The sequence below is a fragment of the Geotrypetes seraphini genome, chromosome 2 (assembly GCF_902459505.1).
Source record: "Geotrypetes seraphini chromosome 2, aGeoSer1.1, whole genome shotgun sequence".
NCBI lineage: Eukaryota > Metazoa > Chordata > Amphibia > Gymnophiona > Dermophiidae > Geotrypetes > Geotrypetes seraphini.
In genome coordinates, this window is record NC_047085.1 from 297,587,257 (window position 1) to 297,606,478 (window position 19,222).

Consider the following 19,222-nt stretch of genomic DNA (forward strand, 5'->3'; position numbering starts at 1 on the left):
CCTCCTGAGATTTCAGGTGTGCCACGAGACGCTGGGGAGGAGGAGAGGCATCGGCACAGGCTGACTGCCTACAGGATGTGCCTCTCATGGCAAGAGGCACATCCTGTAGGCAATCATCTGGCGCCAGCACCTCTCCTTCTCTCTGCAGGGCTTGATGGACCTTCAGTCTGTCCCAGTATGGCATTCTTTTTTTTTTTTTTTTTGTAAACCTTTATTGATTTTTAAACTTTGATAGTGCAATACAAATGGTAAATCATACAAACTGCATAAAACACACTATTAACTATACAATTATTACATTAAACAATCATTTTCTCCCCTTCTTATCTTAATTATTAAAACAATAATACATATGATATGATTTCAATATTATATAATGAAATAATTTAATTCCTCAAAATATGTTTCCCTCCCATATCCCTCCACCCTCCCTGGATGTGCAAGGACTTAGGGTTGTGTTTCTTTCTTTCTTTTTCCATTAGAGTCCAGTATGGCAATTATGTTCTTATCCCCCCTCATATAGATAGATTACATTTATGCTTATAGTTTGCCATTTCACTATTGTTATGCTGTTAGCAAAATATATATACATATAAAAGTAGATATACAGTATTTATTCATTATTTCTTTTCATTTTACAAGTATCACGAATAATATTCATATGATGTTTTTGTTATCAGTTATATCATTTCGCTTTTACTGTATACCTACTTTTGGTCCTTCCTTTATATATACTGTATATGAGAATATAAACAAATTCTGATGCCCTTTCTGATCCAATAAAAGTTGCAAAGGATCTTGATTTGTGGAAACATTTTAACTTTGAGGACACAGGATTGTGGGATGATATGAGGCTTCTTCAAAATGTTTCCGCACTTTCAAATTTTTGCACTCAACCAAAAAAACATTTTTTTCTGATGGCATTAAGAAGTTAGTAGGACACTGGAAAAAATGTATTGCAAAACAGGGTGATTATGTGGAAAAGTGATGTAATTTGCTTTTGAGATATTTAATAAATAGTGTTTAAAAAATAAAAGTGCAGAAACCTTTTGAAGATCCCTCGTAGCATTGAAAGCTATTCTGATATCGTTTATGATGTAAATAAGAAAAGAGGGGGTGAGTTATATTGTTCTCCGGTATGCATAACTTAAGTAAAAAAAGAAGAAAATCCTATTGGTGTACAAATCTGTCTGTTAAAATGACCAAAGCGTCACAAGTGGAGTGCCACAGGGTTCGGTGCTTGGACCCATATTTATAAATGACCTGGAAATTGGTACGACGAGCGAGGTGATTAAATTTGTTATTCAGAGTAGTGAAGACACAGAAGGATTGCGAAGACCTGAAACGTGACATAAACACGCTCAAGAAATGGGCTGCAAAATGGCAAATGAGATTTAACGTGGATAAGTGTAGGTTATTGCATGTCGGTAACAAAAATCTTATACACGAATACAAGATGTCTGGTGCAGTACTTGGAGAGACCCCCCCCAGGAAAGAGACTTGGGAGTACTGGTTGACAAGTCAATGAAGCCGTCCAAGCATAGTGTGGCGGCGGCGAAAAGGGCAAACAGAATGCTAGGCATGATTATGAAGGGGATCACAAACAGATCAGAGAAGGTTATCATGCCGCTGTACTGGGCCATAGTATGCCCCCCACCTGGAATACTGCGTCCAGCACTGGTCGCCGTACATGAAGAAGGACACAATACTACTCAAAAGGATCCAGAAAAGAGCGACTAAAATGGTTAAGGGGCTGTAGGAGTTGCCGTACAATGAGAGATTCGAGAAACTGGGCCTCTTCTCCCATGAAAGAGGAGATTGAGAGGGGACATGATCGAAACATTCAAGATAATGAAGGGAATAGACTTAGTAGATAAAGACAGGTTGTTCACCCTCTCCAAGGCAGAGAGAATGAGAATGCACTCTCTAAAGTTAAAAGGGGATAGATTCCGTACAAACATAAAGAAATTCTTCTTCACCCAGAGAGTGGTAGAAAACTGGAATGCTCTCCCGGAGGCTGTTATAGGGGGAAATACCCTCCAGGGATTCAAGACAAAATTAGACAAGTTCCTGCTGAACCAAAATGTATGCAGGTAAGGCTAGACTCAGTTAGGGCACTGGTCTTTGACCTGGGGGCTGCCGTGGGAGCGGACTGCTGGGCACGATGGACCACTGGTCTGATCCAGCAGCGGCAATTCTTATGTTCTAATTTGGCCACCATTCTGGAAAGTAGGTTTCCTGATAACAATCCTCTAGCTCAGGGGTAGGGAACTCCGGTCCTCGAGAGCCGTATTCCAGTCGGGTTTTCAGGATTTCCCCAATGAATATGCAGTGCATGCAAATAGATCTCATGCATATTCATTGGGGAAATCCTGAAAACCCGACTGGAATACGGCTCTCGAGGACTGGAGTTCCCTACCCCTGCTCTAGCTTTCTGTTCAACCCCCCCCCAAACTAACCTAAAACATGTCCTCGATTAATGTCACTGCTGCAATGACAACAAAAGAAGGATGCTGTGAGGACCTGAAGGCCACACAATAACATGCCTGCTAAAGGATATCAGAACATGTACAGCTTTCTAAGAGAAAGGCAGGAGTTGCAGAGAAATTGTAGGTAGTATTGTGCCAAGTTGGATTTTAAAAGCAGTAGCTTGCTCACATTGGGGAGGTTTGGTATTCAATAGAGTGGTCAGAGGTAAAAAAAAAAAAAAGCCACCTAAAAGCTATCTTTCACTGAAGAGAGAGAAAGGGAGATTGTTTTCAAGAGGGATACAATAGGAAAAGAGAGTCACTTTTGCTCAAAAACAGGAGTAGCTTCCCTCCCTAAAGAAGAGACATTTAGGGGTAGTGATAGACTACTCTTGCTGTACAGGTCAACTTTGAATGTAAGCCATGCTCATTCTAACAGAAGATAGCATTCTGCAACTCAATAAGAAAATAAGTATGGGATAAATATGATTCAATATCCTCAATCAAGGCCAACAGTAGAAAGAAAGAAAGAAACAGAACCACATGCTCACACTCAGAGACGAAGACTATTAATCTCAAGTGGCCAAAATTTACAACCAGAGCATATCATGGTTGTTAAACCTAAGTCAGGGCTATCATTGATTGTTGTCTTATTTTCCCTGTAAGCTGTGAGCTGTGATGTAAATTATCTTACTCCTATAGAGCTGTGGACTATTATTACAAAATTTTTAAATAGCTTAATTGCCCAAAAGTGTTGCTACTGTTTGCTGTAGATAACTTAGCTCGGGTAGGAAATTATGCCCGGCTTGCATCCCCGACGGAAGATCTCCGTTTCGCTCTGCTTTTATAATGGAGAGCTTCTTCAGGTCAGTAATCAGTTCATTGTACTAAATCCACTTTCTTTCTTTCTACTGTTGACCTTGATTGAGGATATTGAGTTTTTAAACTATTTACTGAATTGGACTGTGATAGATATGATTCAGACATTCAAATATAGTAAAACCTTGGTTTGTGAGCACAATTCATTCCAAAAACATGATTGTAATCCAAAACACTCATAAGAAATAATGGAAACTCTACAACCCAAAACTTTAATAGAAAATACTGTATGTACTCGTATTGCTAGACCTTGCTTGTTTAGAACAGTCACTACACTCCTGCAGTATCAGAGAGAGAGAGAGAGAACCACCATCGGCTCAGTTGACGCATGTATACTGTATGCACTTGCATTGCAAGACCTTGCTTGTATATCAAGTTAAAATTTAATAACATGTTTTGCTTGTCTTGCAAACCAGTTGCATACCAAGTTACTTGCAATCCAAGGTTTTACTGTACTTGAAAGGTGTTAACGTAGAACAAAAATCTTTTCCAGAGAAAGGAAAATGGTAAAACCAGAGGACATAATTTGAGGTTGAGGGGTGGGAGACTCAAGAGCAATGTAAGGAAATTTTTCTTTACGGAGAGGGTGGTGGATGCCTGGAATGCGCTCCCGAGAGAGGTGGTGGAGATGAAAACGGTGACAGAGTTCAAAGAAGCGTGGGATGAACACAGAGGATCTAGAATCAGAAAAGAATAGTAAATATTGAAGAACTAAGGCCAGTACTGGGCAGACTTGCATGGTCTGTGTCTGTATATGGCTGTTTGGGGAGGATGGGCTGGGGAGGGCTTCAATGGCTGGGAGGGTGTAGAAGGACTGGAGTGTGCTTTGATGGAGACTTCAGTAGTTGGAACCTAAGGACAGTACCGGACAGAGCTTTGGATTCTTGCCCAGAAATAGCTAAGAAGGAAAAAAAAATTAAATTGAATCAGGTTGGGCAGACTGGATGGACCATTCAGGTCTTTATCTGCCGTCATCTACTATATTACTATGTTGTTGTTTTTTATTAAATAATAGAATCATAATAGAATATTAAACGATACACACATGTAATATGCCTGCCCATATTATTGAATTGACCCTGTGAGTCTTTATTCACAATTACTCAGAATATTCCCCCCCTTTCTTTTACACCTCTCCTCCAGTTTACATTGCTTTGATCACCGCAGCAGAACATGTAGCAAGGCTCTTTCTGGAAACCTGCAAACACGGGCCCTAAATCCACTCAGCAGATGTTGCTGTTGGGCACTGACTAGCACTTTCTACACCCACCCCCTTCCCCCCGGGGTTGTGAATGCCACCTCTGCAGCATTCCAAGCCCCAGCCAGACCAAGGAAAAGTAGATCTGACCTGGAAATTGAGCCCAGGTCCCTCTATAGGGCAGCGTCACGAGTCACAGGCTTGTTGAAGAACATTGTGATGACATTTGCCAATCAGGCATCATCATTGTTCTGCATGTCACAGCCCCGTAATTTCCACAAAATGCTTTCAAAACTAACAGTCGATGGTCAATGAAATAGTGCCATTTTTAGCATGTTCAGGCCTTCATTAATGTTGTGCCCTACTGAGGTATCAGAGACAATACTTAGGGCTCCTTTTATGAAGGTGCGCTAGGGTTTTTAGTGCACGCACAAAATTACCGCGCGCCATAGTGCACGGTAGCCAAAAATCTAACGCCAAAAATCTAAAAAGGAGGCGGTAGTGGCTAGCGTGCTCGGGAATTTAACGCACGCTATGGCGCACGTTAAAGCCCTAGCGCACGTTTGTAAAAGGAGCCCTTAGTCCCTTTACTTAATAGTATATTTAAATATTTGCAGAGGTTTGCTTTAATTTCATGAGCTAGACAGTACTTCAACATTAACCATTTTCTTAGCTTCTGCTTCATTTGATCGCAAAAGACACATGTCTTACCTGCTTCCGATACACATACAATGCTGCTATCGCAACCATGGTGGATTCTCCTACAAAGCCAGCTAGAAGTGACCCCACACCCAGGGTAGCCCCATGGACACTGCGAAGGGCACAAAGAAACATATAAACGAAGGAAAACACACAAGCAAAGAAATCCAAAGTTCATAATTATGAAATACACATGAGCTTGTTCTCCTTAACTCTTCATTTTACAAGTCATACGTAGCCCTTCCAAGCATGTGGATGAAAATGCTACAGGTATCATGTGTATCAGTATTAGTGAGAAACAGAAAAAAGGTTTTGTAGACATTAAGGGCCAGAGTCTGTAATGGCCGCCTAAAAAAGATAGGGGCCTATTGCATGCCAATCATACTTAGGCACCCATTAAAGAATCACACGTAGCATTGCCTAATTTAAAACTTAGGTGCCTGTAATGTATGCCAGGGTTTTAAAGGCCTACATTACAGGTGCCTAAGTTATTTAGAGAATCATGCCAGGCAGCGCAAAAGCTTTTCTCCACCCCTCTAAACACACTTATGTTCATATTAGGTGCTGATAGGTGCCAAGAGATAGGCACCTATCGTTTGTAGAATTGTGCCTAAGAGGCTGGAGAAACTGGGCCTCTTCTCCTTTGAAAAGAGGAGACTGAGAGGGAACATGATCGAAACATTCAAGATATTGAAAGGAATTGACTTAGAAGAGAAAGAGAGATTATTCCCTCTCTCCAAGGTAAAGAGAACGAGAGGGCACTCGCTAAAGTTAAAAGGGAATAGATTCCGTAGAAACATAAGGAAGTTCTTCTTCACCCATAGTGGTAGAAATCTGGAACGCTGTTCCAGAGGATGTTATAGGGGAAAGCACCCTCCTGGGATTCAAGAAAAGGTTGGATAAGTTCCTGCTGGAACAGAACATGTGCAGGTAAGGCTAGATTCAAATAGGACACTGGTCTTTGACCTAAGGGCCGCCGCGTGAGCGGAATGCTGGGCATGATGGACTACTGGTCTGACCCAGCAGCGGCAAATCTTATGTTCACCTATCTCCCAATTAAATTTTATTTTTATCAATTACGAGCTTGTTAAAATTCATTATTAAAGCCAATTTGCTAATTATGTTAGACGCCTAACTTTTAGAATTTTCCCCTATATAAAAAGTTGCTAAAGCTTCTTTATACGTACATATGTTTACAGTTTCTCAGCAATAAATGGACAAGTCTACAAGTAGCCCACATCATTCCTAAACTGGGACAGGAACAAATGAAATGAGATCTGCGATCTGTTCAATCTGCGATCTGTTCAAGCCCAATATGCCTCAGAATAAATTCTGGAGTGCAGAGCAACACAATCCGAGGCAAGTCCAATTTAGATCTGATTTGGGATTCTGTGACCAGAACACCTTATACCAGGGATCTCAAAGTCGTTCCTTGAGGGCCGCAATCCAGTCGGGTTTTCAGGATTTCCCCAATGAATATGCATTGAAAGCAGTGCATGCACATAGATCTCATTGGGGAAATCCTGAAAACCCGACTGGATTCCGGCCCTAGAGGAGGGACTTTGAGACCCCTGCCTTATACCTAATATCACCAAATTTTAGGTAGGAAGGGTATATAGAATCTTGAAAACACATTCTCTGCAGAATGAGTTGATATTAGTTCAACTGATCAATAAACTTTAAAACTGTTCCTGGTGCTGGTATTTGTGAGGAAGTGTTTGCTACTACAGTAAAACCTTGAATTGCAAGTAACGTGGTTTGCAAGTGTTTTGCAAGACAAGCAAAACATTTTATTAAATTTTAACTTGATATACAAGCAATGTCTTGCAATACGATGGTTTTTCTCTCTCTGATGCTGCAGGAGGGTAGTGACTGTTCTAAACAAGCAGTCTTGCAATACAAATATGTATAGTATTTGAATTAAAGTTTTTGGGTTGTGGAACGAATTGTCTGAGTTTCCATTATTTCTTATGGGGAAATTTGCTTTGATATATGAGTGTTTTGGATTACAAGCATGTTTTTGGAACAAATTATGCTTATAGACCAAGGTTTTACTGTATTTTGTTTTTTGATAGGTACTTGTGACCTGCATTGGTCGCTGTGGAAACAGGATTCTGGGCTAGATGGACCATTGGTCTGACCCAGTATGGCTGTTCTTATGTAAGTGGCATGTCATCTACGAGGATTTTGCATGCCACCATCTAGTACACAGGCTGGGGAATACAGGCTGGATTGTTTACTCCCATTCTATACCTCTTAGTTTGGGAATCAGACAAAACTTGATGTAGGGGCTGTGAGGACAACAGACCCCAAATGGGCAGGAAATGTCTTTTTGATCACACTTGGTATATCTACTTTAACCATCTTTATTGTGCTAGGATGTGAACAAACAGGCAAAAGTCAAACTTTCTAGAGATTTTACAAAGCTATTTCCTATATAAAGTTGGTCATTCAGTAACTTGTAAAATCTTTTTATTTGTTTTACATTTTATGTAATAATGCCATTTTATGTGACAAATAATGCATTTTAATGCTATAAGTGTAAATGACCCTGAAACAGAGCTGTCAAGTTCTTCAGTTTCAGAGGGCAGATTTTACCCCAGTCCTGGATTTCTGACACCCCCATTCTGGTGCATCATGGGACCTGCTGCACTGGATACTGCATTGGCTGTAAATTTAAAACCAGGAGAGGCCTAAACGGCTTTCTCTTGGAACTGAGTAATTTGGCAGCTCTGCTAATAATGTTCTATTTTGGGCCCAAATTGGCAGGTATGTAACTGTTTACCAAACATGAAACCAGATAATTTACAGTGCTATCAGCCAAACAACACTGAGAAGGCTGGAAGCTTTCTGGGATTGGAAAATATTTACAACCATGCAATGTTTATAATAGCTCTCCGATGTAACAACATGCAGGTTTGTATCTAATAAAAACAGATATCCTACATGAAAAAGAAATATGAATTTTATTAAAAAGCAATGGAAGAATGGCCACAATTCCCATGAGTAAGAAATTTCCAGTAAGGCTCTATCTTTGTGTATGGTCCTCTGGGAACAAGTAGGCCCCAAAACCCCATGGAAGGCCCCCTGTATGAGATTGTATTGGTCCATTTCAGATTATCCAGTTTATTGAATGTTGAATGGCGTGGTTCAATATTAAGACACGTGTGGAAAGGGTTCATTCAAACATCAAAAAAATTAATTTTTTTGAGATAGGAGAATACTTCAAGGAATTGTTGGCTGAAAGGCAACAGCTGGATGAAGTACAAAAGTAATGGACAAAACGGAAAGGAGCTATTTTAAGGGCAACAAACCTTTGTGTTAGAAAAATACAGTAAATACTAATAAGGAGAAAAGGAGGTCCCTTTGGTTCTCAAAAATAGTAGTTGAAAAGATAAGGAAAAGAGGTTAACTTTCATAAACTACAGTGGTACATCGGAATCCGAACCTTTTTTTGTAGTAAATTTTGTCTTGGAATCCGAACACCCTGCACATTGTATGTGTGTGTTTGTGGCCCAGAATCTGAATGCTGCTTTGGAATATTTGTTAATATTTTACCTTAAAATCCAGTGTATTTCCTGTTAAAATTTGAGTTTGTGGGACCCAGGAACGGATTAATCCAGTTTCTATTATTTTCAATGGGAAAAACTGTCTTGGAACTCGAACGCTTTGGAACTCGAACGGGGTTCTGGAACGGATTAAGTTCGGATTCCAAGGTATCACCGTATAAGAGATCATTAACTCTTCATTGCTCCAGGTATTGCTCTTAGACTGTGAGCCCACTAGGGACAGAGAAAGTATAGTACATGTGTATGTCTTGTAATATTGAGCAAATCACTAACCCTCCACAGCTTGAGGTACAGACTGTAAGCCCTTTGGTGACATGGAAATGACTAGCGTATCTGGTAGTAACTCACATTGAGCTACTACTGAAAGACTGTGACATATCTGGTGGTTCTACAGATAACACTTGACTATTTTATACATAGAATAGCCGTATTTGTGTGCAAAAGCTTCTTGGTTTGGGACAGGGTAAAGGCATCGAAAAAAGTTATACGTTTATTGATGAAATTCAACAGATAAGTTATTTTCCACAGCTGAAATATCAGTGGGATAAACTGCAGGTCTAACTTTTTTTAAATGTCAAGCCTAAATTGTTAATGATATATATTTTCAAAGTCAGCACTTACAAGAATGGTGTCACTTTAAGAGTGTAATTTTATAAGGATTGTATACTTTAAGAGGTAAAATTCCCATCGACATTTGTGGTACCTTTGGACAATGTCATATTTGTGTGTGAATGAATTCTTATAAAATATCAATTTTATTTATTTAATTGGTTCATTTAATACCCCGTCCTCCCCATTGGGTTCAGAACAGGTTACAAAGTTAACATACAGATTGGTGCAAGGTACACACTTTGACTTGATGGTATGTGCTCTGTGAGTAGGCATGCACAGGGGTGGAATGTGGGTGGAGCATGCACTTATGCACATCGATTAAAAAATACTATAAGCTGCATGTCTACTTGAAACATTGGAGCAGATACTTATCCCAGCATGGGATGTAAATGTTTGCACTAGTATTTTATAACATCAAGGCGGCAGACCTTGACTCAACCTGGCTCCCAATACAAGCAAGAATACTATTCAAATTCTACTGCCTACTATTTAAAACCATAAATGGAGACAGCCCAGAGCCTACCTAAACAACCGCCTAATCTAACCAGACGTAGGAGAACCCACAAACTGTTCACGCATCTCCCAATCAGAGACTTCAAACGAAAAAAACTGTACGATGGCCTTCTAACCACACAAGCAGTAAAACTAGACTACCAACTCTCCAATTTACTGATAACGACCCCAGACTACAAATCGTTCAGAAAAGAAATCCTTGAAGACAAACTAACACTGCAAGACTCATCCCAATTCTCTGAAGCAACCCGTTCTACTCTTCAATTCCTCTGAAAACTCCTTTTGTAATCCGCCTTGAACTGAAAGGTAATGGCGGAATCGAAATCACTAATGTAATTTATAAAACATCCTTAAAAAAGGCATTTAAAAAGGTGCTTTAATTTATACCGCTTTATAAAATTATATCATTTAAATGGTGGCCAGATTGCTGAGTATGTGTGTTCTTCTTGTCCTGTTAATTTTATGATTGGTGTACAGCGCTCTGGTATCTTGCTCAAGAGCAATATAGCAAACAATCAAGAAACATAAATATAAACATAGGATGGACGAAACCCTATGCTAAGTCATGCCCTTATGCCTAGTAACAGTAGTTGTGATCCAGGGGAGCCAGTTACTTACCCTAAGTATGGCAACACGATGAGACTGGTGATAAGGACAATAATTCTCAGTACAGAACTAGGTGCCAGCACAAAGGTCTTCTTTAGTGTCATCAACCACCCGGTCAAATGTGCTCGGACAGTGACTAAGAAGAACAAGGGAACCATTAGCACAGCTCTTTTGGAACTCATATTGCAATGTGATTTACAAGGACCTACAAGGCGATGATTAGAACAGTGAAGGAGCAGCTCAAGGCAATCTGCTGCCTGAGGTGAGGGATGAGCTGGTGGCCCCACCCCACCCCCGAGCATCCAAAATGGGGGTGGGACAAGGGCTGCCCCAACTATTAGGCTTTCCACTTTCACCATTCCCCCCCACCCCCCCGCAATCGGCATTTTTCCCATTCCACCCCCCTCCACCCCCCATCTACCTTCAATTTGTCATAAACGTTTCCAGGTGGCGGTAGCAATTCACAGAGCTACCCTGCTACTGGTCCTGACTTCTCTCTACTGCAGCCTGTCCTAGATGATACAGGAAGTTGTCAGAGAGGGTGGGCCGCAGTGGAGAGAAGACACTGGGACCGGCAGCAGGGTAGCTCTGTGAATCACTACAGCTGCCCAGCAAATTTACAACAAGTTGAAGGTAGATGCAGGGGGTGGGGAGTGGAATGGGAAAAATGTCGATTGGGGGGGGAGAAGGGTGAAAGCATTAGATGCTGGGAAGGGGAGCGGCAGAGAGAGCTGACCAGCAGGTAGGTTGGCCGGCAGCAACATGCCACTCCCTCAACAGTGCCACGTGAGGTCGCAGTCTTAAATGGCCTCATTATATGGCCACCCCGGAACAATGGGATCAAGAGTCGATCCCTGCCTCCTTTTGAAATCCCTTGACATACCTGTAGTTAAGCTTAACTAAATTCAGCTATGCACTGTTTAAATTATGAAAGGGTCTTCTTTAGTCTTTTGCATAGAAGACACCGAGGACCAGATATTCAAAAAGAGGTTCCTGCCTGCTTAAATTGTGCTGAACAAGCCAGCCATCGATATCAGTGAAGACCACTGCAAAAGGAAGTCCTTTACCTGGAATTGGAAAGAAGGAGAAGATGCGCAAGGGTATCACACACAGTTCAGCAAAGGCTAGGTCCACGCCAATGATGTCCACAAGAATCTTCTCGGACACGGTAGGAGTCCAAAACATCACGAAGCAGAGCTGGAGGCAACATTCAAGAAAAACACTTTTACAAATTCATTTCTCAGCAGGCTAGCACATAAGTCCCACGCACTTTGAACCTCTTATTTTTCTCAAGTCATTAAATAATGTGATAACCCCAGGCTTAAGGTGATAGTTAATTTATGGTGCCCGATATTCAGCAATACAGTAATACCTTAGTTTGCAAGTAACTTGGTTTGTAAGTGTTTTGCAAGACAAGCAAAACATTTTATTAAATTTTAATTTGATACACAAGCAAGGTCTTGCAATACAAGTACATACAGTATACACACATCACATTATCATAATTGAGCCGATGGTTCTTCTCTCTCTGATGCTGCAGGAGTGTAGTGACCAATGTTCCCTCTAAGGATTGATGAGGTGTGTGCAAAAAAAAAAAATGCATGAGCGACAAGTTACATACTCCACAAATTTATGAGCAGGCGCGGAGGACGCATTTTTAAACAAATGTAGTTTATCCTTGTACTCCTTATGTATTTTTAATCATCTATGGATATGTTTGTGTGTTTATTGTTCAAATGGTTTTATTTATTTCCCCAAATTTATTTTTGTTATACGCATTGAAAATATTTGATATTGCGTTTAAAACAAAATCTCAATAAACTTGAAACTTGAAACGAGTGCCCGTGAGATTGTGGGAGGGTTAAATACTCAAAACTTAGAAGAATAACAATTTACTTAAAGTTTTTGCTACGCCAGCTTTCTGGTATCTTTACATACAGTGGTGTACCTAGCATATGTAACACCCAGGCCCATCATTTTTTGGCATCCCCCCAATCTGTACAAAAAACATGATTTTTAGTAACAAGCCATACGTCACACATGAGTACCTAGGAAAAGGCAGCATCTTACATATTGCAGTGAGCAGTACATCAATACACCTATTGTAAAACTAAACAAGCCAGACTAGTACAGATTAATCCTACACCGTCAATCCTAACAGAAAACCATGTCTTTCGAACACACAGAACACAGAAAACACCTTTGCCTAATATGAAATATGTCATCACAAACTAACCCCTCCCCCTTTTACAAAACTGTAGTGTGGATTTTAGCCACAGTGATAACAGCCCTGATGCTCATAGAATTCTGAGCATCAGAGCTGCTACCACCACGGCTGGCGCTAAAAAACGCTCCACTGTTTTGTAAAAGGGGGGATAAAATAGAAATACACAGCTTCAACGTTCTAGCTCAGGGGTGCCCAAACTTTTTGGGCTTGCGTGCTACTTTAAAATGACCAAGTCAAAATGATCTACCAACAATAAAATTAAAAAACACAAAGCACACTATACGCTGAGAAAATGTTAATTATCATTCCTATTCTGGGGTTTTTTCAAAGAGGTCAAGGCAGATGACTCTATGCATTGTTACCTCAGTAACAACCATACAAAAATAGACAAATATACCCCCCTTCCTTTTTATTAAACCACAATAGCAGTTTTTAGCGCAGGGAACTGCGCTAAATGCCCAGCGCTGCTCTTGACACTCATAGGCTCCCTGTGCTAAAAAACACTATTGCGGTTTAGTACAAGGGGGCCATAGTGCAAAATATAGACAGCATATATAAATTCAGACACATTTTGATCACTAAATTTAAAATAAAATCATTTTTCCTACCTTGTCTGGTGATTTCATGAGTCTCTGGTTGCACTTTCATCTTCTGACTGTGCATCTAATCTTTCTTCCCTTCTTTCAGCCTGTATGCTTCCTCTCCTCCAGACCTCATTCCCTCCACTAACTTTTTCTTCCTTATTCCCTGCCCTTTCTTTCTTTTTTCTCTCTTGATGCCCCCTTTCTTTTTTTCTGTTTCCCTTCTGTTTCCCTGCCCCCTTTCTTTCTTTCTTTCTTTCTTTCTCCCTACCCTCCACAAAGCCACTGCTGCCACCATCGAGGGAACAGGCCCCAAAGCCACCGCCGCAGCTGCCCCCAAGCTCTCGCTGCTTCCCACCGTCGGCCGACCAGCATTCCCCCGACGTCAATTCTGCCGTTGGAGAGGAAGTTCCGCCCAGCCAGGCAGCGATTGGCTGGCCCGAACTTCCTCTCCGACGGCAGCCTTAGGGGGGTGCACAGCCGGCCAGATCCGGACCTAAGGCTGCACCCGGGGCGGACCGCTCCTCCCTGGTACGTCACTGAAGATGTGGCAGCGGCTCCTCTCACGAATCCCCACCTGCGTCGGAAGTCCGATGCAGTCGGGGATCTTGAGAGGAATCGCCACTGCATCTTTCCACTTAAAATACACCAAGGCGAGCAGGGCAGACCGCCCTCGCCTCCGCCCCCGCTTCCTCTCACCTCCGCCCGTGACACGAGCTGAGCGACACCAGAAAACGTATGAGCGACGCCACTGATAATAGTGAGCGATCACTCATGTGCTCAGCTTAGAGGGAACATTGGTAGTGACAGTTCTAAATGAGCGAGGTCATGTAATACAAGTACTTATAGTATTTTATATTAAAGTTTTTGGGTTGTGGAACGAATCGTCTGAGTTTCCAATATTTCCTACTGGGAAATTCACTTTGATATACGAGTGCTTTGGATTACAAGCATGCTTCTGGAACGAATTATGCTCGTAAACCAAGGTTTTACTGTATTTAGAAGGCCGGGAATAGCTCCTGGCTGGCTAAATAGCACATTGCTGACTATCTGCTGGTATTCAGTGGGGGATAGCTATCTCATACTGAATATCCTGGTCTCGGATTGGCCAGTGACTGGCTATATCATGTGACATAGGATAAGGGATTGAGACTTGTATACTGCTTTTTTATAGTTTTTACAACCACACTCAAAAGTGGTTTACATACAGGTACTTAAAGTATTTTCCCCATCTGTCCCGGTGGGTTCACAATCATCTAATGTACCTGGGGCAGTGGAAGATTAAGTGACTTGCTCAGGGTCACAAAGAGCAGCACAGAGTTTGAACCCACAACCTCAGGCTGTAGCTCTAACCACATATTCAGTGGCTAGCCAGCTAAGTTTGGCAGCCAATAAAAGCTGCCTGAAAAGGCGATATATCTTTGGCCGCTAAGACTTAGCCGACAAGCCAGTGAATAATGTCATAGCTGGCCAAAAACATTGAATTTCTGGCATTGCTGTGAACTATAGGAGATTGCCGGCGATCTCCTGTGGTCTGAATATTGGGGGAGGGGGTGCGTGGGTGGGGGGGAGTGGGGCTTTACTGTTCATTGTTGTAATGTACAGTGGTGCCTTGCATAAAGAACGCCTCGCACAGCGAACGCTGCACACAACGAACTTCATGTCATGATTCATACAACGAACTTCGTTTCACACAACGAAGTCGCCCGAGCTTCCACGATCGCTGCCGATGTATTGCATCCTTCCGCGCAGGCACTGCAGGCAGTCGTTAGTCACTGCGCTTAACGCGTTTCACATAACGAACTTTTCGCATAACAAACTTGCTCCTGGAACGAATTAAGTTCGTTGTGTGAGGCACCACTGTACTATTTTTGGTTGTTCAGTTTGATGATATAAAAACTCAATAAAAATGTTTCAAAGTAAATAATGTGATGACATGCTACTGTTAGTTAAACTAGTAATTAGAGAAATTTTGCCACTGGATTTGGATCTGATTACTTCCCTTTCTCAATCTGAGCTCACGATGAGCTAGGTTCAGGTACAGTAGCTGTTGGTAGGCATGAGCATTTGTTTCCTCATGTAGTTTTGTGGCAATTTCTGCCCTATTTGTTATTTCTATAGCACTACCAGCAGTGGCGTAGCAAGGGTGAGGCGCCCCTCCCCCACCGTCTCCACCCCTCCCTTCCTTCCTGCCTTGTGTGCCCCCCTTTCCCCTGTACCTCAAGTTGAAGTTGTTGCTCACGGCAGTCAAAAACGTGCTCCTCGAACCCCATCAGCTCTCCCTCTGATGTCACTTCCTGTATGCGGTACCCAGAAGTGATGTTAGCGGGAGAGCTGATGGGGTCGCAAAGAGCACATTGTTGACTACTGTGAACAATAACTTCAACTAGAGATATGGGAGAAAGGACAGGAGGGGTGGTGCATGTGTAGAGAAGGAATGGGAAGGGGGGCACCCCCACCAACATGGCACCCAGGGCGAACCTCCCCCCCTCTCCCCCCTTACTACGCCACTGACCAACAGATGACCACATCTGAACATTTATGTGAGTCTAGATCAGGGGTTCCCAAACCTGTCCTAGGGGAAACTCCAGCCAGTCAGGCTTTCAGAATATCCATAATGAATATGCATGAGATTGATTTGCATAACAAGTAGGCAATGTATGCAAGTAGATCTCATGCATATTCATTGTGGATATCTTGAAACCCTGACTGGCTGGAAGTCTAGATGATCGTCATTTTAAGGATGTTTTAGGTTTAACATATACCTGCCTTTTGGCTGATCTCTCTGTTTTCCCTGCCTTTCATTTTTCCATTTTTGTTCTTTTCTATCCAAATTTTGTAGTTCTTTCCCTTCTCCTCTCGAACCAGTCAGTCATTGTTTCTATTAAATGTTTCAAATTTGTCTGTTCCAAGTTTGTGGAACACGTAGACAAACATGATTTAATGAGACGGAGTCAGCATGGGCTCACCAATTTGCTTGACTTCTTTGAAGGTTTGAATAAACATGTGGATAAAGGTGAGCCGGTTGATATAGTGTATCTAGATTTTCAGAAAGCTTTTGATAAAGTTCCTCACCAGAGGCTCCTGAGAAAATTAAAATGTCATGGGATAGGTGGAAAAGTTCAGTTGTGGATTAGGAATTGGTTATTGGATAGAAAACAGAGGGTAGGGTTAAATGGTCATTTTTCTCAATGGAGTAGAGTAAACAGTGGAGTGCCGCAGGGTCTGTATTAGGACCGGTGCTATTTAACTTATTTATAAATGATCTGGAAATTAGAACGACGAGTGAGGTGATTAAATTTGCAAATGACACTAAACTGTTCAAAGTTGTTAAAACGCATGCGGATTGTGAAAAATTGCAGGCGGACCACAGGAAATTAGAAGACTGGGCGTCCAAATGGCAGATGAAATTTAATGTGGACAAATGCAAGTGATGCACATTGGGAAGAATAACCCGAATCACAGTTACCGGATGCTAAGGTCCACCTTGGGGATTAGCGCCCAAGAAAAGGATCTGGGTATCATCGTAGACAATACAATGAAACCTTCCGCCCAATGTGTGGCGGCAGCCAAAAAAGCAAACAGGATACTAGGAATTGTTAAAAAATGAATGGTTAACAAGATTAAGAATGTTATAATGCCCCTGTATCGCTCTATGGTGCGACCTCATCTGGAGTATTGCGTTCAATTCTGGTCTCCTTATCTCAAGAAAGATATAGCGGCGCTAGAAAAGGTTCAAAGACAATCGACCAAGATGATAAAGGGATGCAACTCCTCTTGTATGATGAAAGACTAAAAAGGTTAGGGCTCTTCAGCTTGGAAAAGAGACGGCTGAGGGGAGATATGAATGAAGTCTACAAAACCTGAATGGAGTAAAACGGGTACAAGTGGATCGAATTTTCACTCCGTCAAAAATTACAAAGACTAGAGGACATTCGATGAAGTTACAGGAAAATACTTTTAAAACCAATAGGAGGAAAAAATTTACACTCAGAGAATAGTTAGACTCTAGAACACGTTGCCAGAGGATGTGGTAAGAGCGGATAGTGTAGCTAGTTTTACGGAAGGTTTGGACAAGTTCCTGGAGGAAAAGTTCATAGTCTGTTATTGAGAAAGACATGGGGGAAGCCACTGCTTATCCTGTAGTACTAGTGACCTGGATTGACCACCGTGAGAATGGGCTACTGGGCTTGACTGACTATTGGTCTGACCCAGTAAGGCTATTCTTATGTTCCCCTCATATTATGTTTTCTTTGTATTTTTTTAAATCATTGTAGAACGACCTTGAATACTGATAAGGCGGTATATCAAACTTTAATAAACTTGAAACATGAAAAAAAAAGAAGACCTTTGCTCCCCTCTCATTCCTCATCCACTTCTGCCTTCATGTTTTGGCTAATTGGGGGGGGGAGGGGGAGGCAGTAATGGAAACTGAATCAGCAGAGGACCCTGAGTGTCAGTGAGCACATACCTCCTGCCATAGGCGGAGCCCTTCACTTCCCCCGTACTTTTTAATATTCCTAGGTGCGGGTCCAGGAAGTGATGTCAGAAGAAGAAGGTTGGGGTTGCTGCTCGCAGGGAAGGAGGGAAGGGAGTGGAGAGGAGAACGGGTGCTGACGCCCCCACCAAGAGGGTGTCTGGCTGGGGCAGACCGCCCCCACACCCCACCCCCTCTCCTTACTCTGCCACTGACACTACAGGGCTTTCCAGTCCATAAAGGAGGAGGTGGCTGACTGATGCAGCTACGGAGCACAGATCACAGAGGGAGTTTTGTGAGCCCTTACAATGATGATGTGACTCATTGCATTACTGCCTAATTTTACTATTTAGGCACCGACGGCTGCAGACATCAAGTCAAGATACACACACGCTGGCAGGCACTTATAAATTTCTTGATTTAATATACATTGTTCTGCATTCACAGTAACCCTCCTACGCCACATCGGAATATAACTCAGTCTGCTCCAGCAGGAGTAGAAGCTCATAAGATTTGACAAGATGATGCTGGAAATCACAAGCAAACACAAGCGAGACATGAAAGCCAGCAACAGTGACAGGAGTGTCCCTGAACCAGCCTGTTATTGTGCACCAGCCAGGAATAACTCGGAGAACCTCAGAATATGCTAATCTTACTACTGTGGATTCTGTAACTATTATAAAGGATGTTCCTAATGGCAAAGTTTCCAAGTTTAAGTTCCACGAGGGATACTTTTTGGCTATCAGGTGTAAGCAGAACCTTAAAGGACCATACAAGAGGTAGATCCTTCTTCATTGAGCCTACAATCTAGTCAAGACCAAACAGGGCTCATTAAGAACAAAGCATTAGTGACAGAATAAAACTAAAAACCCCATGAGTGTCAACCAGATAAGCAAGATAAAATGACAGGGGTTGTGTTAATCGCTGTTCCCGCTAAACTGAGCAGGAATCCTCTACTTATAGTTCTGTTGAATTGGATTTCCTGTGTAAACTTATTCCAGGGATTATATCAAAGCTGATCATTGTTATCAAGCAACCCCATCACCATCACCTCCCTCACCAATTCATGCGCTCCACTAAGAACTAGATCTAAAATGCATTTCCTGCTTTCAATAATGTCTTCTTTCACCCCTTTCTTTATGCTCTTGCTGTTCAGTTACTGGCGCAGGCGCTGAGATAGGTGTCACAGGTCACTGGGTTCAAAGCAGAGAGTGTGCCAACATATCATTACATGCAGATGATATATGACTGTTCCTGAATTAATTATACCTGGCAGTTGAGAAAGTGAACTCCCAGAGGCAATTATTTGATCTATTGGAAGCACCTGAAAGTGTAGAGTCCACTTCAATGATATTAACGGTATACAGTCTTCCTTTCTCATGTGATAGCCATA

The 19,222-nt window shown here is 41.9% G+C and overlaps 1 protein-coding gene across 1 annotated transcript in view; it reads right to left on the reverse strand.

Moving 5' to 3' along the window:
• ANKH (ANKH inorganic pyrophosphate transport regulator) overlaps window positions 1-19,222 on the reverse strand; it is a 232,658-nt gene that overhangs the window by 4,383 nt on the left and 209,053 nt on the right. The window contains exons 9-11 of the mRNA XM_033929856.1: window positions 11,612-11,741; window positions 10,557-10,680; window positions 5,257-5,356 (exon numbers count right to left, since the gene is read on the reverse strand). Coding sequence (XP_033785747.1) covers window positions 5,257-5,356; window positions 10,557-10,680; window positions 11,612-11,741 — 354 coding nt within the window. The remainder of the gene's footprint in view (window positions 1-5,256; window positions 5,357-10,556; window positions 10,681-11,611; window positions 11,742-19,222) is intronic.